We start from the raw sequence: 22,688 nt of genomic DNA, 5'->3' as shown, positions 1-22,688 counted from the left end.
TTTGAGTAAGAGTCTTGATCTGTCTTCTAGGCTGCAGTGCAGTGGCACGATCTCGGCTCACTGCAACCTCCACCTCCCGGGTTCAAGCAATTCTCCTGTCTCAGCCACTTCAGTACCTGGGATTACAGGTACATGCCACCATGCCTGGCTAATTTTTGTATTTTTCTTAGAGACAGGGTTTTACCATATTGGCCAGGCTGGTCTCCAACTCCTGATCTCAAGTGATCCACCACCTTGGCCTCCCAAAGTGCTGGGATTACAGGTGTGAGCCACCACACTCAGTCTAGATTTTTAAAAGTAACCTTAAAGTACATTTCTCAGCAGATCTCATTTTGAAAGTGTCAATAATATTTTAGCCTGATAATCTAATGTGTCCAGTGGCTTCAAGGTAATAGATTGTATTCCCCCTTAAAAGACCTAGGTTTTGCTTTAGATTTCTAAGACCAAGCTAAATATATGGGTTAATTAAGTGATAATACTGGTAGGTAATCTTCAAGCCAATGATAAAGGACATTATGACTTCACTGAGTAAATGAAGGCATGAAGCGTATGTCCAGGAGAGTTCCCTTATAATTGCTTAGGGGAAAATCCCTAGGATTAAGGGACAATGTTTTTGAAAACCTCATCTGAATTGACTAGCACATACGGCAAAGGAAAGAGAGATTTTCTAAGCTGACTTCAAGCTGTATTAACCAAAATACTATTTTAATGTTATGGCAGATTATTTCTGAATGAAGTGTATCTTCATATTTTGTCCCATACTTTCATGATTTGTATTTCTTTAAAGTTGCATAGAATAATATAATTTATAATTTAATTTAGCTGATGTCTTATAAGGTCCATACCTAGTAAGGTTTGAAACTGCTAATTGGGATAATAGAAAGTCACTTGTCTTTTCTCAAATGTCAGTGAAGTAGGTCAAGATAATTAATATGCAAGATGACTTCTCAGTCAAAGGAAAACAAGACAGGTCTCATTTGTGTACTTTTAGTACCATCCATTTCAGACTAAAATGAGTTCAGCCTAAGAAAATCACAGTATGACTCAGTTAAATAATTGAATTTCAAAATAAGGCAAAAGGTAGTTCAACCATGAGAACACAAATTGAAGTCTGTTCTAAGGAAGGCTAAATATACGCTTCATAAGCAGGGCCAAATTCTACATGCATAAGGAAAATGAAAAACAGCTAAGGCATGGATTTAGGTATATCTTGCTTCTTAGATTGCTCTGTAAGCTCATAAACACTATATAACATATATCGTAATATAAGGTAAGGTAAAATATAAACCATAAGAAAGAGATTTGATTGATGACATAATTCTTCACCATTAAAGCATATGACAGACTACATTTTCATGTTTTCTTCCATTATTTCTTTTGCCCATTTGCCTTATATTTTCTATTTTTAATTTCTTGATAAACTGAGAAAAATGTTTAGAACCAGACATTAAATTTATTTCCTTTGCAGTTTTGTACTTGATTACTACAAACTCATGTCAGGAGGTCAAACTGAATGCTGGCCTGGAGTGGGACAGTTAGTAAAACACTGCTGTTAGACTTTGATTTTTACAAGCACAGGTTGCCTGCTGAACTGTGTGGCAGCACAGTGAACACTCTGTGTTGGAGGACATGTACAGGAGGCTAAGGCTGATGTAATAGCCACAGCTTTGTTCCTGTGTATAATTTTTGCTCTGTTGACATAACATCAAACAGCTTGATTTGAACAAGCAGCCTGAGTACTTACTCCTAATGTTCAATCCAAGGAAGCTATGAACGTGACATCCCATAACTAGACCTTAAAGATTATTTTGAAAACACTGGTTTTTAAAGCTGATATTTCCTAAATAAGATGTTAATCAAATTGCACACTCCTAAATATTAGAAATAGCAATGCAGAAAACCATCATTAGAACAAACATACATTTCATTGAATAATAAGCATCTTCAGGCAAGTATGAAATGCACTATTCTGTTATGAACAGTTTGAAGTACACTGACAAATTAAGTGGCAAGATTTATGGAAAAATACCCAGAAAGAAATGGGGCCTGGAAGATAGGGCAAGGCCACCTTCAGTGAAGTAGATCTGACTGAAATAGCATGAAATGTCCCACAATATTGAACAATAAAGACAAAGAGTACAATACCAAATTTACTGACACACTTACTAGGTCTGTTCTGTCTTATAACATTCTACAGAGTCTATTAAAAAAGATGGAAAGTACTGAATAACTACTCACTTAACTCATCTGAAATGTGAAGAAAGAAACCCAACCAACTTAGGAGTGCATCTATTTGGCTAAAAAATCTGATCTACTGAACAACAAAAAAGGAACTCTAGAAAAAAAAAAATAAAGCTATCTAACTAGAAGTGCTCTGTGGACTACTGGAAACCTGAAGAATGAGCAAGCATGGTGCCATATTTTCCCTTCATGTCTTAGGACACACTTGCTCCTTTCTAGTGTTCCCTTATACAATGACCAGGATGAACTGTTAAGTGCCCAGCTTATTCAAAACAAGACAACATTTGTGACTTAACCTGTAGGAATGACGAAATGTTTTCTGAACAGAATTCTCTATTTCAGAGGGCTGTGCCTAATTTCAACACAGTTTATCTTAAAATGGCTGAGATAAAGTGTTTTATCCAATATGTTTGTAAAAGAATAAATAAGCCTGACATATTTAGTCACAGCATTTGTGTAGCAGCTGAATGACAGTTGAAATGAAGTTTCTATCTTTAGTTAAATTTTAGAATTTATTAATTTTGGTAATCTTTAGAATATTAAACATTATTATTATGCTTGCCAGAGCTCCTACAGAGGCCTAACATGGCTCCTAAATATTTCTTCCATAAGAATCTTCCACAAACTCTGATAGATGTGAATGTTGAAAGGGCTTGGCAAGTAATGAATGGTAATTACTTTTCCTACACTAACAGCATACCTTTTATAATGTTTCTCATGGAGATTATGGCTAAAATATGCTTCACATGGAAACTTCCCCAGCATATGAATTTTATTACAAACAATTCTTATATTTTGTTGGTAGCACAGATAATATTAAATAATGCAATGAAGATCCATACCATAAGGAAGGTCCACTATATTTTCTTGTCAATAATTTCCAAAGAGACTATCATTTTAAATGAGCCAAGCTTGACATGGACATGGGGCTCCTGACCTGTTGGTAACCTGTGAACTTTGAGATATTTTTTCCAGTTGTGATGAAGAACTTACACTAATATATCCTGTAATTAAAGTCCCATATATTTATAAAATGGGCTGAAGGCTACATTCTGCTTTCATCTTTTAAAAAGAGAAGTCTATCGCCGTAGGGGTACCAAACAAGTAACTGATTTCATCACCATTGGCTCAGGTTATATCTGCACTAATTGGCCCACACTGCATTTTGAATAAAGAGATGTGAACAGTTTTATACTATTTTTTCTATATATTTTGTTTTGTGCATTTTATGTTCAGACTTATAGCTAAACCTAGATTTTCTTTCTTACCAAAATAACTAAGTTGTAGCCTTTCCCTTAAACCAGCTTGGGTTTCTGGACTGATGTGTCACATTAGTAATAAATAGATGCTTGGTATGGCATGTTGAATAAAGAACTTAATAACTAGTGAAGATATTCTTAATGTCAACAAGGCAGAGGGTTACTTCATTGACTTGTCTCAAGAGCTGATTCACACAAAATGAGCTTTGCAATCAACATACATACCAAGAAAGTAGATGGATACTTTTGGAAAACTGGTGTCTAGAAACAAGTTCAGCTATTTCGAGTAGAAAGAAATGCTATGTGGAATCTCTCCTTGGAAAAATTATCTTTTGGATTTTTCCTTTAAATGTTCTGACAATAAAAAGGGAAGATAAATATGTATATGTATAGACGTGAGTGAGTGAGTGAGTGTGTGTATGTGTGTGTCCATTTATTCAACCAAGGCTCTGCTAACAACCTGCCTGAAACATTTATAGTTTCTTAACCCAACTCAGGGGACAACCACTGTGGGCCAATCAGATGGTGCATGCCAGTGAGAATAAAGTGGGTAAGAGAAGGAAGAAAAAAAAAAAAACCACCATTAACCTTAAAAGGCAAATGGATAGTTGGAGAAAAAAATTATTTGCTCCAGCTGTGGGTATCTTGGGATATAAGCTTCATTACTCATCATGTTTTCCCAAGTTACTGAAGTTCTGAAAGTAGGACACCAAGAGAGACCTAATTTACTATATAGCCATACCATTATTTTAAGAAAAAAGGGAAGCAAAATTCTACTTTCTTCAAATAAGAAGTTTGAAAAGATTAGGCCTTTGTGTACACAAGCTAAGAATCTCCAGAAACATACTTACTTTTTTCTCCTATGTTTTCCCCTGCTGCCTCCCCTTCCTCCTCCTCCTCCTCCTCCTCCTCCTCCTCTTCCTCTTCCTCCACCTCTGGGGGTTGCACGTCATCCTGTGGGTCACAGGCACTAACTGGAGCATTCAGGCAGCAATGGTTGAACCCGCTATCTCGAGGCAGAGTAAAACTTCGAGGCTTGCCCCCATTTCCATTTAGCACTTGCATCCTCTCACTCTCAGCTAACGGGTATGGCCCATAGTGATCCTGCAGGTGGCACTTCTGAGTTGGCAGGGTGGACTGCCGCCTGTGCTCTGGGGAGATGGCCGCAGAGTCAGAGAAGACAGAATCCTCCAGAGGCAGAGTCTGAAGATAGTGTAAGCCTGAACTTGTCAGTGGTGTCTCAATTAAATCCTGCCAGGAGCGGCGCTGACTGGCTGTCTTGCGAATGGGAGACACTGCACTGCTCCCGGTTACTTCCTGGCGAAACTCCTCATGAGAAGACTGAGACTGAGAAGTCTCCGTGGAGGAAAGTCGGCTATGTTTTGCTTCCACATAAGGACTGGCACAACTCATCTGTAGAAAGGAGCCCCTGATTAGTCTCTTGACAAAGTAAAAGACCACTTCTATTTCAAGGAACACATTTGGTTTCCACCAGGTAATATTTAAGTAGATGAACTCTTACGTAGTCAATTTAATGACTAGGCAAATTTGCAGACATCTCAAAGTTAGTCCCCAGCTTACATTGTAAGAGACAGAGACATGAATATATTGAAATGCGGTTATACCAAGCTCTCGTGAAAAATCTGACATATTAATGCAAAATTTTACAACAATGAAAGTATGTGAAAATGTTAGTGCTTTCATAAGAAATATTCAGCCACTACAAAAATCTCAAAGTTTAAAAACTCTACACATTTTGAGATCCTGAATAAGTATTGTTCCTGGATTCATATTCCTGATTTCATATAGCTTGGAGTTGGAGACAAGGAGAGAGTCTTTTGAATATGAGAACAAGTTACCTATAAACAGACAGAACCCTTCCTTATCTTTATAGGTGAACTTCTGGTCCTATGGGTGCCAGATAAAAGCTGTATGATGATTTTACTTTCCATGGGTTTAAAAATGTTAGGCAGGATGAGATTATACCTTGCTGGGGATTACCATTAGCCTTGGGCACAGATACTGCAGGGCACATAAATATAAGTGAAAATGGAATATTTTTATCCCTGGAATTTAAAGTTTGGGACTATATGTTATAGCACAAAGTACAACCAGAAAAAGGACTGGCATCAAGTGAACACTGTAAAATAGTTGCAGGCACCTCTACTGCCACAAGCCTTACTCTAGCTCTGGGGACTAACAAGCACAGCAGCCCAGGCCGAGCCTGATTTGTGAAATGTGATCATCACAAACCAGGCTGAGGTGGCAGCCAGGACACGCTTGACTGAGGCGAAGGTGCATGAAATTCCTCCTGGTAAAGGAGGAGAAGTTACTTGTCATCCTCTGTGGGCAGTCAGTTACCTTCCCATATGTTAATAATAATATGAATAGTTTTCTTCTTGAAATTCACAAATTGCCATGTTTAAGGAGCTGTTCAGTGAAGATGCTGTTTCCTATCCTTCCTCTTTTATAGATATTTTAAATAAATTATTCAAATCCTGATGTTTTAGAAAAAGAGGGAAAATATAAATTATCACCCTGGAGTAATACTGAGATGGAATTAGGTTGGCTATTGTCACTGAAATCTAGCTTCTATTTCCTATGTGGAAGACTTAGTCCCAAGATAGGCAGAATTGATTGTGATGGTAACGTGACCATGGAATATTATTATTACTATTATTATTATTATTAATTTTGACACATAGTCTCACTCTGTCGCCCAGGCTGGAGTGCAGTGGCATGCTCTCGTCTCACTGCAACCTCCACCTCCTGAGTTCAAGTGATTCTTGTGCCTCAACCTCCCGAGTAGCTGGGATTACAGGTGCCTGCCACCATACCTGGCTAATTTTTGTATTTTTAATAGAGACGGGGTTTCACTATGTTGGTCGGACTGCTCTCGAACTCCTAACCTCCAGTGATCCACCTGCCTTGGCCTCCCAAAGTGCTGGGATTAGAGACGTGAGCTACAGTGCCCAGCCTGACCATGAAATATTATTGTCTAAACTGGAACACTACTGAGACACTCTTGGTAATTCTGATAGGAAAGGGAAATAAAGTGGGATAGTTCCAAGTAAACTAACTGTTTACCCTATTGAAAGATCAAAGTATAGTCTAGACACAGAGTAATTTAAAGAGATTTGTCTGACACACCATATGAACATATACATTAAACCAGATCCCATGGCTGCTGAGAAAGCTACCTTCAAAACATCTTCAATATAGATAATTACTTTTTATAAGTTCATTCTAAAGGACATAGGAATAAATTTTATTAATGTGGAATACATAAGGTCATTTTATATACCCTTTTCTAAGAAAAGGATATTGTTGTTGATTATCTCCATGAGGGCTACCTTAACACAAGTAGTATATTTTGTTAATAAAACTGACGACATACTTATTCTGCCTGGAATCTGTATTGACTGTTTCTCCTGCTTAAATATTCTTTGTATGCTTAAAAAAATTTCCTTACTGATTTTAGACTCCCAGTTTTCTTTTCCACCAAGAAACCTAAAGTTTGATATGCAATCTACTACATATGTTTTTAACACAGAAAAGGATGTTTCAGGTCACAGAAGCTGGTGGAAGTAATATTCTTGTTGCTAACTTACCGAGGGAGGTCGTGGGTATGTATCGTATGGGGGTGGAGGGCTATCTTGTTTTGGCGTTGAAGGAGTATCTGCTTCTTCCTTGTCACTTTCACTCCAGTAATCTGAAAAATTCACAGACATGGATACATCAACATTCTACTAAGTGTTTCTAGTCATATTTTCATGAACATGAATTAACATTTAAGAAATTTAAATTCTGTCCCTACATCATTTCCCCGGCACTACCTTACCCCTGGTCTACCAACTTTTATTTTCAGTTGAGTTTTGAGGAGAAAGTAAGTATATAATCACCTAATTTTAACTTCCTTTTAAAGCAAGCAGTTACATGCAGCCATAATTTTAGAAAGTTAAGAAAAACATATTGCATAAGCCCAATCAGGTTTAGGGTACCTCAGATTTCAGATCCAATTATTCTGAAGCTTCAATTAATGAATGATATCATATGATGCCTCTTAAAGGTCTATCATTTTATCCTAAAGATACTCAAAGAAAAGCAATACATACATTGCTGTAGATCTCTACAGATATAAACAGCTAAAAAAATAATGCTCTCAATTATCTTCTCTGGCTTCAGTTCAGTGATTATCTAACAATCACTGTTTCCAGACTCATGCTGACATGAATCTCTATAACACCATACTCCCACCTCTCCTTGGAAACACGTGGCAAACTCTGGTTCTTGCCAAATGCAAAAGGGCAAATCTGCTGATGTGGGCTGCAAGTTCCAAACTTCCAGAACTACCTAAAAGGGTAGTAAATGTAAGCAGCTAGGCAAAGTGACTTAGCAGACCTCAGGCAGGAGGAAGGGGAAAGAACTCTGAGAGATAAGTTCAGATTACTAGAGTATGTCAAATGCAGCAAAAGGGCCAATAATTGGAATCTGTTCCATTAATATCCCAACTACCCTGTAACTGCTGGGTTTATTCTTTATATGATTTACAAGAAAAAACCTGAAGTATTATCCATCAATTTCAGATTATAAGAGAAAACATGTTAAAACAAAAGTCTCATTATTCTTACGAAAATTTAAATCCCAAAAGAACCATCATAAGGCTTAACCAATATTCAGATTTAGGTGAACAATCATGGCACGTATATTTACAGGAAACTCTCTCCACCCATGAATTCCCATCTTGTAATATTTTTATACGGTTTTCTTGCAGTGTGATTAATATTACTGATAATTACAGCTAACATACATTAAGAAATTACTATATATCAAATAGAAAGTAATAGAGCTGGGATTTGAACTAAGAAACTGCCATACCCTAAAGCTCTGGAGACTAAGTTGCTGGGACTCTTTTAGGATAGCAGGATAATTTGATGTGAAGTATATTGATGATTATTTTATCCCCCTATTTCTTCCTGCATATACCTATGGCTACTGTGAACATAAATTCTTCAGCAACAGAAGTTGGAAATAAAATACATTTTCAATTATATTCTAGGCCTCAAAATACAAAGACTCTGCAAATTCTATTGCTGTTTTAATTATTTCCTTTGAGTAAAAGATAAGCAAAGACTAGTTAATCTTAATTTGATATCTGTTTTTTTCCATTGGTTCATGCCAGTGATAGCCAGTATAACAAATCTTCCCTCAAATATGAGTTGGCACAGTTGCCCAGAAATGGACCGAGCAAATGCTGGTGGAAAACACATTAACTATATAGTCAGACAGGTGTAGGTTTAAATCTTAGCTAGACCACATCTTGGTGCTTTTGTGGTAGTTATTTAACCTCTCTGAGTCTGTTTTGTTATCTGTAAAAGGGATCTAATAATAACCGCCTTTCAGAGTTGTGTGTGTGTGGGCACTAAATAAGGTAACATGTTTTCAAGTGCCTTGTATCTAGATAGCACTCAATAAATATTAGAACCCCTTATCTTCTTGGGTGTATTTGTAGTAGCATGCCAAGAGAGTGTGACTCAGACCATATAGGCGATAAATGCCTGGTATTCATCTTCTTAGACATAAAGTTTTTCTTGTAGCAAGGCCCAGCAATAAAAAGTAAAATCTGGAGCCCTGGGGCTTGGGTTGGACAGCTTTGTGAGAGCTTGAAATACTACTGGGAAATCACTCTGTAGGTAAATGGAATAAACAAACCACCCCTGCGAACCAAAGATCACCCTGCCGGTATTCTTCCCACTATTTCCAGGAACTGTAGCACCTGTGTACCTTTCCATTATTTCCAGAAACTGTGGCGCCTGTACAGAGTATCTCCTTGACGTTTGCACTGATACCTTCAAGGTGTTAATACCTCAAGTGGTCCTTATTAGCACACTGAGAAGGAGAGGATCATGATTTTATCAATGGTTCCATAGCTGTTACCACAAGTGACAAATTTTGGGAGGCTGCCTCTCTACTTTTTCCTTCCAGTTAAATTAGGAAGAATTTTAATCCCACTGTTCGATGGAATTCTTGGTTTATTAAAAAGCATTGTCAATCCAGAGTTTTCTTGGGTTGCCTAAGAAAAGGCTGAAATACTACTTTGCAAATTAATTTTGTTTTCTTACACTAAGCTGTGTGTCTTTGAGAGAGCAATGACAGAGAAGAGGCTACACAGAAATTTTAATTAGGCTCTTTTGGGTTTGTGTGGAAAATTAGAGACACACTGTTGCTTAGAGGATGAAAACTAGTCTGATTTTTATTCTAATGGTAAATTAATTTTTTTTAGTTCTCTATATAGCACAAATTAAATGGATACTTTTAATGTCCCTTGCAATGATACACAATTTTATAAGTAATCATGAAAAAACTGCCATCACTAGAAGAGAAAATTTTCTACTTTACTTTCTCATGCTGATACAAAAGGATAATTTGAAAAAATGACTTTTTTATTTAGAACTGTCAAAGAAATACAATATATTTCATTCATTTTTTGTGTGATTAAGTCTTTAAAAAGACCTTATATGTGATTGAAAATAATGTCATGGATGTCTGTTTTGAAGCTGGAAAAAAATATAAAAATGATCAGCAGACAATTAGACAAATTGTTATCTTGGCTGAATTTAGTGTAACCCTGTTTTCTGTAAGTACAACAATGGACACTGAAAGAGAACCCCACATCTTTTACTGTAACTAAAGATAGCAATTCACTAAATTTTTATTTAAATCAATCAAAGAGTCACTTCTAAGCTGTATTGGTTATTTAGATGGAAACAGTATCTGGCAGCTATGTCCCTGCATCTTGGAGAAACATTCCCAATCCTTAAAGAGCCATATTTTGTATTAAGCTTAACTTCATTACTTAGAATGGTACTCAAGATATAACTCTACAGAACTGTGGAGTAGACATGTGCATCTAGTAGTTTTCTATATGGAATACCATGCAACCTAATCATGCAGGAGGTAGGAAGTCTAATATGTTTCTGACCTATGCTAAAGTGTCCGAGGAACATGCATCCTATGTGGAAATCAAAATTATTTCAGAGATTCTGGTTGTATTGCATTAGCAAGATTCTTGTTGTATTAAAGTGTAACTACTAGCTTCTGCCTCTGATTTTCTACTTACGTGATAGACCAGTACATCATGAATCTACAGACTTAATACTTTTTGGAACCCGTATGTCCAATATAACTATATAACTTATCAGATATTTCATCCATAATAAAATTTGGCTATATAATACCAAGTAAAAGGAAATTCACTAAAATCAAGACCAAGCTCAGGTTCATAGTAATGCTAAGTAATAAAATACAGAAGTTAAGCTTAAGATCTAAGCTTTCTTATATTTATACAAATTGATTCAAAGATTCATTTTCCTAACAGTACAATGCCCACACTTCTAATTCTTGTGTCTTTAACAAATCAGAAAAAAAAAAAAATCTATAAACACTTTTAGAGAACTGTTTTATTCCTTTTAAAGAAATTTGAAAAGGAAGACTAATTTTTTTTCAGTACTCTTACCAAGAATTTAGGCCTATGCAACACATAGTCTCTACTGTAAAGCCTGCAAAGCCCAAAATACTATTAGGTTCTTTACAGAAAAAATTTACTAATCTGTACCTAAACATTTGCTGACATACTGGTTTTGGGATCAGGTTGTCTTCTTTAGATTTTTAAAAACTTTAGTTTTCAGAAGGCCGGGCATGAGGGCTCATGCCTGTAATCCCAGCACTTTGGGAGATGGGTAGATTGCTTGAGCCCAGGGGTTCGGGACCAGCATAGGCAACATGACAAAAACCCGTCTCTACAAAAAACAACAAGTAAAAACAAAAACCAAAATTAGTCAGGTGTGGTGGTGTGAGCCTGTGATCCCAGCTACTCAGGAGGCTGAGGTGGGAGGATCGTTGAGCCTGGGAGGTCGAGGCTGCAGTGAGCCAAGATCATGCCACTGTACTTCAGGCTGGCCATCGGAGTGAGACCCTATCTCAAAACAAAACAAAAAACAAACAAGCAAAAAAGACTTGGCTGAGATTTTACTCTTAAGTCTAAAAGAAAACAGAAGGCTTTTAGAATCTTGACATCAATAAACTGGTTATGACCAGTTTATTGTGAAGAGACAACTATGAATAGGTTTGTGTTTATGTGTGTGTCAATCTATGGATTATTTTAACAGATAATTTCAAAAACCTATTTATGCTTCCAAGGGATGTACGACAAACACCCTTTGGGAAATGTGAAGCCACCTCAGAACGATGACCACAGTTTTTGTTCTTAAGATTTCAATTCTACATAATAACGTTGTGTTTCATAAATCTGAGGTCAATACCAAGGCAAATTCCATATGATCACAGAGTTACAAAGTAACAGAGCTGAAGAACCATAACATTGTTTCATAAATCTGAGGTCCACACCAAGGCAAATTCCAAAAGATCACAGAATTACGAAGTAACAGAGCTGAAGAACATAACCAAATGAGAAAATTTATGAAAGAAAAGATCATTCATCTCATTTCTTTGTAAAAAAGGCCACTTAAATGTCTACAAAACTGCTAAATAGTAAAAATTGCTACTGCTAAGGATCTGGACTTGGTTCAACCAGACTTTTTCCATTTTTAAGATTTTGTTTCTTTGTAGGAAAAAGATAGGAGGAGGGGGTAACGAATATGAGAGAACTCCACATTAGCTGCTCCAAAAATTTGAGCGTTCAGTCCCTATCTATTCAAGTTGTTAAACCTCACTTAAGTGCCCAGAAGAGAAATAACCACAAATTGGCGTATGCATTTTCTCTTAAGTGATAGCAATGAATCTCTATATAGGATTACTACAGGAAAAAAGTATAACATAATTCTTTTTAAAAAGTATTCCTTTACCTTGTTCTTGCTTAATCCTCTCTCTTTCTGCATAACCTGCAGTCAGCATATTAATTCTGTTAAGCCACCTGAAAAAAACAAATATAATCAATAACATTGTAACCTAACTTCTTATATTTTACTTCCTAGAAACATACATTTTAAAATGTCTAAGAATATATGGAATAATCCTACATATAAGATGTGTTCTTTGTAAGTACTGATGCATGGAATCTTTGCCATAGTACAAATTTCTCCCATACCAAAGATTCTATTTCACTAGAAAAGTCTTGGGCAAAGTGGTTAATATCTGTAACATAAAGAGTTTGGAGTTGACCAAAGCCATATTAATTCTATTGTTCCAAATGTAGAAGTACTCCAAATATTTCTGCCGTTCTGTTTCTTCAGAACAAATGCTCCTTTAGAGATACTTAAACAGTATCAGGTTTAATTTATCCTGATGAGAAAAAAAAGTTATGGCCCTTGCCCGTCAAAATAATAGTTTTATTGTGAAATAATAGTTTTGATTAAGCTTGTTTAACAATCTAACAGGAAATACGTCTTGGAGTACTTCAGACACTTGTCTCTAAATACAAGAGTATGGGGTTTTCCAAAGATACAACGAACATATACAATTTTAACATCTGTTTAGATCTTGAAAATGTATTTTCATGAATAATAGTAAGTTAAAAATAAATCTCAATTCTTTCCTCTTTCCGTAGTGCTGCTATTGCCAATGTAGGGACTGCCTAAAGCAAAGCACAGTTTTAACATCTTTCTTTTATCCCACCAGGGCTCTCCTTGTGTTAATTTTTTTTTTTTCATCTAAAAATCTTTTTATTGATACTTGCCTTGAAGGTTTTTTTTTTTTAAATTTATTTATTTTACTTTAGGTGCATACTATATCTGGCATTTCTCCCCATGGTGTCCCTCAGATTATCAAATCACATGTCTTAAACAACATGAAAATTTCCCTTTGGTCAATCCTGAGCCATAATCCATATACCTTCCCAAATCAGAAACTGAGGAAAAAACTACCTTTCCAGCTAGCTTGAATATGTCCAGAATCACTAGTATGGCTAATGTCATTAAGTTGTGGAATAATCTGATCTAGATATATTTTTAAGAAAAATTTGTGGTTGATAACTTTTTCTCCTAAGATCTTTATCTTCTCTGTCAAGTGGAAGGTCACATTGTTTGAAGTGACTCATGTATTTCATCATTTATGCCAAGTGGTGTTAACTGTGCATCAAATACTTAGAATATCTTGAAAAGTGAGTAAAGTTGTGTCTCTAACACACAAAATTGCATCTATGGAAACTTAAGCTTTAATTGTAAGAAGAGGTCAATTAAAGCCTAACTTTATTTTAGCAAAACCTACAATGTAATTATCATCTCAGGTACATTTGGGAAGTGAAGAAAGGACTGAAGTAGAACTGGAATAAAATAAAGATTATCAAATGAATTCAGTAGCATTATATATATATGCACAGACACACTCCAGAAAATTATAAACTATAAATCAAGAAGTAAACTTCATGACAATATTTTAAAAATGACTCTAATCATTAGTAAAAGTTCAAAGTTAAAATTTAGTCTTAGTTGATTTGCAGCGAAAAGGGGGTTAAATTTGTACTACAAGGCAAATCTTACCACTCTTGGGAAAGACTGGCCTGGTGCTTTTGGGTGAAAATGATGATAATACCACGAATGAAAAATTACTGAATTTTAATCCAGTGCCTTGTATTTACTACTTGAAAAATATCAATGAAATTTCATTTTATCAGAAATGTGAAGAACAATGAGGTCCTTATGAAATAAATCAGGAAACTAAAAAGGGGCCTGCTCAATTTTTTACCTCAACAGTATTTAAGTGTTTGCTATGTCCTGAACAATGAGCTATGTGTTAGGGATACAGAAATAAATAAAACATAATTTTTGCCTTCAGTTAACTCTAGATTTACTAAGTTTCATAAGACAGTTGAAAGTTTAAACTATTCTTAAGAAGAAAAATTTTGTTAATTAAAGAGAAATTGTTTAGAAAGTGTGTGGATATACCAGACCACTGCACAGAGCCACAAGAGACTAAATACTAAACAACTGTTGGTATATCGTGGATAAACTTATCCTTTAGGCTTCAACTAGAAGATACTTACTGATTTACTTGCTATGGTATGATTTGGTATTTTAGGTTATTATGAAAGCAGACACATATGCATTAACTGATTCAAGCAATATTTATTAAGAGCCTATATGTGCCAGGTATCTTGGATACAGAGACAAAACAAAGTGCCTGCCTTCATGATTCCCATATCTTTGTGAGGGAGACAAACAATAAACAGGGATACAAATAAACATATGTGAAATAGTAGCAAATGCTATTTAAACACAAACAAGCAAGCAAGAAAGAAAATTAGAATGTCAAAGACGCTGGGGATGAGGGAAGGCTACTTTAGGTAAGATGATCAGAGATACAATATTGAATTTAGAATCTGTTCAACAGAACAGATTTTATGAGGAAGTTCTTTAATAACAGGTCTAAATTCAGTACCTTACCATATCACCAATGCTTTAAAATAGGAAAATATAAGTAAGGAGATATTGAGCCTATAGCAAACATTCAAAGGAGATATTCACAACTGACAAAGAATAATGTGTTTAGAGGGAAATAAGAGAAAGAACCATGGGAGAAATGTATAAATAATAATTACCAAATAGGAATTGGTGGGTCATCAAAATTACAAGAACATATGTATTGACATGGTAAGGAATATACAGGCCAAACAAATTCAGTAAATAAGTCTTCAGAATACTTGAGTAACATGATATTTTGTTTTATCCCATAGATTTTACAAAGACCAGAAAAAAATTCATTTTTTAATGTTTCAATACTTATTTCTGATGAAACAGATGAATAGTAGTGGGGTGTCTAAAAGTGTTTTTGCAAATTACCTCACAATAAAACTTATTGCTTCTCACAATAGAAGATGATCCTTTTAATATTCTATGTGTGTGTATTTGTATGCACATATATGCACATTTACTGTGTGTATATATGTGTATATAATTTTACAGAAAAAAATTAAATGTAAGGATTACTTTTTAACACCAATTACTAGGTCCTGTCACCACCATCATTACATTTGTTTTTTTAAATGAGTAACAGAAAAATATATTTCTCTGAAACATGGTGTATTTTCGTAAGAAGTAGATATAACATTTAAAAAATATTAAATAATCACATAAATTATATATTTATAATAATTACTTTTATAAATATAAAATCTTTTGAAGACTTAGACATGCTTTTAAAAGATTACATATAGAACAAACCAACATCCAGATCATCTTGCTGTTATGTAACAATCAGGTGACTTGACAAAGCTGTAGGTGGGTGTTTCTTCCCATCATTAATCCTCTGAATATTTTTAGCACTGACTCTTTCCCCTTTCTATTAACAAGCAATTAAAAAAATCTTCCCATTGAAAGTAGACATGAGGAATAAGGTTATTTTTTAGAAAGGAAAATGGAGTGCAAAACAATAAAACTCCATTTTAATTTTATTTTTTTGCCTTTAATTTTGAAGAAAAAATATTTTATTCAAATTGCATATGTTACCAAAATTAGAGCTGCTCTATTTGAATCTCACATTTGTCTACATACTAGTCATTTAGATTTAAATTTTGTCCTAGTTTGCATTCATAGTTTTTTTTTTTAAATATTTTATAGCATTTTAGGTTTTGGGGTACATGTCAAGAACATACAGGATTGTTGCATAGTTACATACATGGCAATGTGGTTCCTACCCATCCCCTATATCTGGCATTTCTCCCCATGTTATCCCTCTCCAACTCCCCGCCCCCTGCTGTCCCTTCCCTAGTTCCCCCCGACAGACCTCAGTGTGTGATGCTCCCCTCCCTGTATCCATGTGTTCTCATTGTTCAACACTCGCCTATGAGTGAGAACATGCGGTGTTTGATTTTCTGCTCTTGTGTCAGTTTGTTGAGAATGATGGTTTCCAGGTTCATCCATGTCCCTACAAAGGACACAAACTAGTCGTTTTTTATGGCTGCATAGTATTCCAGGGGGTATATGTGCCACATTTTCCCTGTCCAGTCTATCATTGATGGGCATTTGGGTTGGTTCTAAGTCTTTGCTATTGTAAATAGTGCTGCAATGAACATTCGTGTGCATGTGTCCTTATAACAGAATGATTTACAATCCTTTGGATATATACCCAGTAATAGGATTGCTGAGTCAAAAGGAATTTCTATTTCTAGGTCCTTGAGGAATTGCCACACTGTCTTCCAGAATGGTTGAACTAATTTACACTCCCACCAACAGTGTACAAGTGTTCCTATTTCTCCACATCCTCTCCAGCAACTATTGTCTCCAGATTTTTTAATGATTGTCACTCTAGCTGACGTGAGATGGTATCTCAATGCAGTTTTGATTTGCATTTCTCTAATGACCTGTGATAATGAGCATTTTTTCATATGTTTGTTGGCCTCATATATGTCTTCTTTTGAAAAGCGTCTCTTCATATCCTTGGCCCAGTTTTGAATGGGTTTGTTTGTTTTTTTTTCTTGTAAATCTGTTTTAGTTCTTTGTAGATTCTGGATATTAGCCCTTTGACAGATGGGTAGATTGCAAACATTTTTTCCCATTCTGTTGGTTGCCAGTTCACTCTAATGATTGTTTCTTTTGCTGTACAGAAGCTCTGGAGTTTAATTAGGTCCCATTTGTCTATTTTGGCTTTTGTTGCCAATGCTTTTGGTGTTTTAGTCATGAAGTCCTTGCCTATGCCTATGTCTTGAATGCTTTTGCCTAGGTTTTTTTCTAGGATTTTTATGGTGTTAGGTTTTATGTTTAAGTCTTTAATCATAAAGATGTAGTTAATTTTAGTGTAAATTGTCAAGAAGGGGTCCAGTTTCTGCTTTCTGCACATGGCTAGCCAGTTTTCCCAACACCATTTATTAAACAGGGAATCCTTTCCCCATTGCTTTTGTCAGGTTTGTCAAAGATCAGACGGTTGTAGATGTGTGGCATTGCCTCCGAGGACTCTGTTCCATTCCATTGATCTATATCTCTGTTTTGGTACCAGTACCATGCTGTTTTGATTACTGTAGCCTTGTAGTATAGTTTCAAGTCAGGTAGCAAGATGCTTCCAGCTTTGTTCTTTTTGCTTAGAATTGTCTTGGCTCTGTGGGCTCTGTTTTGGTTCCATATGAAGTTTAAGGTGGTTTTTTCCAGATATGTGAAGAAGGTCATTGGTAGATTGATGGGGATAGCATTGAATCTATAAATTATTTTGGGCAGTATGGCCATTTTCAGAATATTGATTCTTCCTAACCATGAGCATGGAATATTTCTCCATCTGTTTGTGTCCTCTCTTATATTTTCTTGAGCAGTGCTTTGTAGTTCTCCTTGAAGAGGTCTTTTACATCCTTTGCTAGTTGTATTCCTAAGTATTTTATTATCTTTGTAGCAATTATGAATGGCAGTTGATTCTTGATTTGGTTCTCTTTAAGTCTGTTATTGGTGCATAGGAATGCTTGTGATTTTTGCACATCGATTTTATCTGAGACTTTGCTGAAGTTGCTTATCAGTTTCAGAAGATTTTGGGCTGAGAAAATGGGGTCTTCTAAATATACAATCATTTCGTCTGCAAATAGAGACAGTTTGACTTCCTCCTTTCCTAATTGAATATGCTTTGTTTCTTTTTCTTGCTTGATTGCTCTGGCAAGAACTTCCAATACTATATTGAATAGGAGTGGTGAGAGAGGGCATCCTTATCGAGTGCCAGATTTCAAAGGGAATGCTTCCAGTTTTTGCCCATTCAGTATGATGTTGGCTGTTGGTTTGTCATAAATAGTTTTTGTTATTTTGAGATACGTTCTGTCAATACCAGTTTATTGAGAGTTTTTAGCATAAAGCACTGTTGAATTTTGTCAAAGGCCTTCTCTGCGTCAATTGAGATAATCATGTGGTTTTTGTCTTTGGTTCTGTTTATGTGGTGAATTACATTTATAGACTTGCGTATGTTGAACCAGCCTTGCATCACCGGGATGAAGTCTAATTGATTGTGATGGATAAGCTTTTTGATGTGCTGTTGCAATTGGTTTGCCAGTATTTTATTGAAGATTTTTGCATCTATGTTAATCATGGATATTGGCCTGAAGTTTTCTTTTTTTGTTGAGTCTCTGCCGGGTTTTGGTATCAGGATGATGTTGGTCTCATAAAATGATTTGGGAAGGATTCCCTCTCTTTTGATTGTTTGGAATAGTTTCATAAGGAATGGTAGCAGCTTCTATTTGTATGTCTGGTAGAATTCAGCTGTGAATCCATCTGGACCTGGGCTTTTTTTGGGTGTTATGCTCTTAATTGCTGCCTCAGCTTCTGCCCTTGTTATTGGTGTATTCAGGGTTTTGGCTTCTTCCTGGTTTAGGCTTGGAAGGATGCGAGTGTCCAGGAATTTATCCATTTCTTCCAGGTTTATTGGTTTATGTGCATAGAGTTGTTTGTAGTAATCTCTGATGGTGGTATTTCTGTAGAATCTGTGGTGATATCCCCTTTATCATTTTTTTATTGCATCTATTTTATTATTGTCTCTTTTCTTTTTTATTAATCTGGCTAGTGGTCTATTTTGATGATCTTTTCAAAAAACCAGCTCCTGAATTTATTGATTTTTTGAAGGGTTTCTTGAGTCTCTATCTCCTTCAGTTCTGCTCTGATGTTAGTTATTACTTGTCTTCTGCTAGGTTTTGAGTATTTTTTATCTTGTTCCTTTAGCTCTTTCAATTTTGACGATAGGGTGTCGATTTTACATCTTTCCTTGCTTCTCATTTGGGCATTTATTGCTATATATTTTCCTCTAGACACTGCTTTAAATGTGTACCAGAGATTCTGGTATGTTGTGTCTTCATTCTTGTTGGTTTCGAAGAACATCTTTATTTCTGCCTTCATTTCACTGTTTATCCAGTGAACATTCAAAAGCCAGTTGTTCAGTTTCCATGAAGTTGTGTGGTTCTGAGTTAGTTTCTGAGTTCTGAATTCTACCTTGATTGCACTGTGGTCTGAGAGACTGTTTGTTATGACTTCCATTCTTTTGAGTTTGCTGAGGAGTGATTTACTTCCAATTATGCGGTCAATTTTAGAGTAGGTGTGGTGTGGTGCTGAGAAGAATGTATATTCTGTGGATTTGGGGTGGACAGTTCTGTAAATGTCTATTAGGTTTGCCTGGTCCAGGTGTAAGTTCGAGTCCTGGATATCCTTGTTAATTTTCTGTCTCGTTGATCTGTCTAATATTGACAGTGGAGTGTTAAAGTCTCCCACTATTATTGTATGGGAGTCTAAGTCTCTTTGTAAGTCATTAAGAACTTGCTTTATGTATCTGGGTGCTCCTGCATTGGGTGCATATATATTTAGGACTGTTACCTCTTCTTGTTGCATTGATCCTTTTACCATTCTGTAATGTCCTTCTTTGTCTCTTTTGTTCTTTGTTGGTTTAAAGTCTATTTTATCAGAGACTAGGATTACAACTGCTGCTTTTTTTTTGCTCTCCATTTGCTTGGTAAATCTTCCTCCATCCCTTTATTTTGAGCCTATGTGTATCCTTGCATGTGAGATGGGTTTCCTGGATACAGTACACTGATGGGGTTTGACTTTTTAACCAATTTGCCAGTCTGTGTCTTTTGATTGGGGCATTTAGCCCATTTACATTTAAGGTTAATATTGTTATGTGTGAATTTGATCCTGCCATTTCGATGCTAGCTGGTTGTTTTGCCCATTAGTTGATGCAGTTTCTTCATTGTGCTGATGCTCTTTAACATTTGGTATGTTTTTGGAGTGGCTGGTACTGGTTGTTCCCTTCTGTTTAGTGCTTCTTTCAGGAGTTCTTGTAAAGCAGGCCTGGTGGTGATGAAATCTCTGAGCAATTGCTTGTCTGTAAAGGATTTTATTTCTCCTTTGCTTATGAAAGTTAGTTTGGCTGGATATGAAATTCTAGGTTGAAAGTTGTTTTCTTTAAGGATGTTGAATATTGGTCCCCACTGTCTTCTGGCTTGTAGGGTTTCTGCTGAGAGACCCGCTGTGAGTCTGATGGGCTTCCCTTTGTGGGTAACCTGACCTTTCTCTCTGGCTGTCCTTAGCATTTTTGCCTTCATTTCAACCCTGGTGAATCTGATAATTATGTGTCTTGGGGTTGCTCTTCTTGAGGAATATCTTTGTGTTGTTCTCTGTATTTCCTGGACTTGAATGGTGGCCTGCCTTGCTAGGTTGGGGAAGTTCTCCTGGACAATATCCTGAAGTGTGTTTTCCAGCTTGGATTCATTCTCTCCATCACATTCAGGTACACCTATCAAATGTAGATTAGGTCTTTTCACATAGTCCCATATATCTTGGAGGCTTTGTTTGTTTCTTTTTATTCTTTTTTCTCTAATCTTCCCTTCTCATTTTACTTCATTGAGTTGATCTTCAATCTCTGATATCCTTTCTTTTGCTTAGTCAATTCGGCTATTGAAACTTGTGTATGCTTTGTGAAGTTCTCGCAATGTGTTTCCCAGCTCCATCAATTCATTTATATTCCTCTCTAAGCTGTTTATTCTTGCTAGCATTTTGTCAAACCTTTTTTCAAGGTTCTTAGTTTCTTTGCATTGGGTTAGAACATGCTCTTTAGCTCAGAGAAGTTTCTTATTACCCACCTTCTGAAGCCTGTTTCTGTCAATTCATTAGACTCATTCTCCATCCAGTCTTGTTTCCTTGCTGGTGAGGAGTTGTGATCCCTTGCAGGAGGAGAGGTGTTCTGGTTTTGGGTGTTTTCATCCTTTTTACGCTGGTTTCTTCCCATCTTTGTGGATTTATCTCCTTGTGGTCTTTGTAGTTGGTGACTTTCAGATGTGGTCTCTGAGTGGACGTCCTCTTTGTTCATGATGAAGTTATTTCTTTCTGTTTCTTAGTTTTCCTTCTAACAGTCAGGCCCCTCTGCTGTAGGACTGCTGGAGGTCCACTCCAGATCCTGCTTGCCTGGGAATTACATGCAGTGGCTGCAGAACAGTAAAGGTTGTTGGCAGTTTCTTTTTCTGCTATCTTTGTGCCAGAAGGATACCCGCCAGATGTCAGCCTGAGCTCTCCTTTATGAGGTGACTCTTTGGATATACGAGGGTCAGGGAGCTGCTTCAGGTGACAGTCTGTCCTTTATAGGAGGTCAAGTGCTGAGCTGTGAGTTCAATTTTTCTGTTCAGAGCAGCTGGGCAGGTATGTTTAAGTCTGCTGCAGCGGAGCTCATAACCGCCTTTTTTTCCCAGGTGCTCTGTCCTGGGAAGGTGGGGCTTTATTTATAAGTTTCTGTCATGTTGCTGCCTTTTTTCAGAGATGCCCTGCCCAGCAAAGAGGTAGCCTAGTCACAGTCTGCTAGCAGAGGCGTTGCTGAGCTGCTGTGGTCTCTGCACAGCTGCTGTGTGAACTTCCTTGCAGTTTTTTTTTATAGGGGTATAGTTAGAACTGCCTCTGTAATGGCGGTCTGCCTCTGTAATGGCAGACTGCCTCAGTAATGGTGGACTGCCTTGGTAATGATGGACTGCCTCGGTAGTGGTGGACTGCCTCGGTAATGGCAGATGCCCTTCCCCCATAGAGCTGGACTGTCCCAGGTCCAGCTGTGCTTGCTGTGAAACTCTCAATCCAGAGCATTTCAGATTGCTAGTCTTTGTGAGGGTGGGACCGGCGGAGTCAGATCACCTGGCTCCTTGTTTCAGTCTCCTTTTTTTTCAGTTGCATGGGTGACTGTGTCTCCTAGGCGTTCCAGTCACCAGTTGAAAAGGCGCCCGTATTTGTGTGAGTTTTTGTGTGGACACCCACTGTGCTGGCTGAAACAGCTGTGCTGGGGGCTCGTGGTGCTTTTCTGCCTGGGAATCTCCTGGCCTGGCTCCCTGTTTCAGTTCTCTTTTTTTTCAGTTGAATGGGTGACTCTGTCTCCCAGGTGTTCCAGTCGCCAGTTGAAAAGGCGCCCGTATTTGTGTGAGTTTTTGTGTGGAGACCTGCTGTGCTGGCTGAAACAGCCGGCGGGCTGGGGGCTCATGGTGCTTTTCTGCTGGGAATCTCCTGGTCTGTGGGCAGTAAAAATTTGTTTATAAATGTAGTAATCAGTCACCCTCTGCGTTTTCACTGGGAACTGCAATCCAGAGCTGTTCCTATTCGGCCTTCTTGGATTGTCTCCCTCCATTTTAATTAAATTTAAAAAACAATTCAGTATTTCAGAACAATTAAAATCTTAATGTTGTAGTGCACCATGACAGGCTTTACCTAAAACAGTGCTTTAAAATGTATAATGTAAACATGCCCTTTTTTA

General features: G+C 36.8%; 1 protein-coding gene across 4 annotated transcripts in view; it reads right to left on the bottom strand.

Moving 5' to 3' along the window:
* Positions 1-22,688, bottom strand: part of CNKSR2 (connector enhancer of kinase suppressor of Ras 2) — a 291,896-nt gene that overhangs the window by 37,199 nt on the left and 232,009 nt on the right. For all 4 annotated transcript variants that reach the window (XM_017540689.2, XM_037742810.1, XM_037742811.1 and 1 more), the window contains 3 exons: positions 12,365-12,432; positions 7,112-7,212; positions 4,352-4,913 (listed from right to left, as the gene is read on the bottom strand). In XM_017540689.2, the coding sequence (XP_017396178.1) occupies positions 4,352-4,913; positions 7,112-7,212; positions 12,365-12,432 (731 nt within the window). The remainder of the gene's footprint in view (positions 1-4,351; positions 4,914-7,111; positions 7,213-12,364; positions 12,433-22,688) is intronic.

This window comes from Cebus imitator, unplaced genomic scaffold (assembly GCF_001604975.1).
Source record: "Cebus imitator isolate Cc_AM_T3 unplaced genomic scaffold, Cebus_imitator-1.0 Scaffold128, whole genome shotgun sequence".
Classification (NCBI taxonomy): Eukaryota; Metazoa; Chordata; class Mammalia; order Primates; family Cebidae; genus Cebus; species Cebus imitator.
The sequence above is the reverse complement of the archived record's forward strand: the minus strand, read 5'-3'. Positions and strand labels throughout refer to the sequence as shown.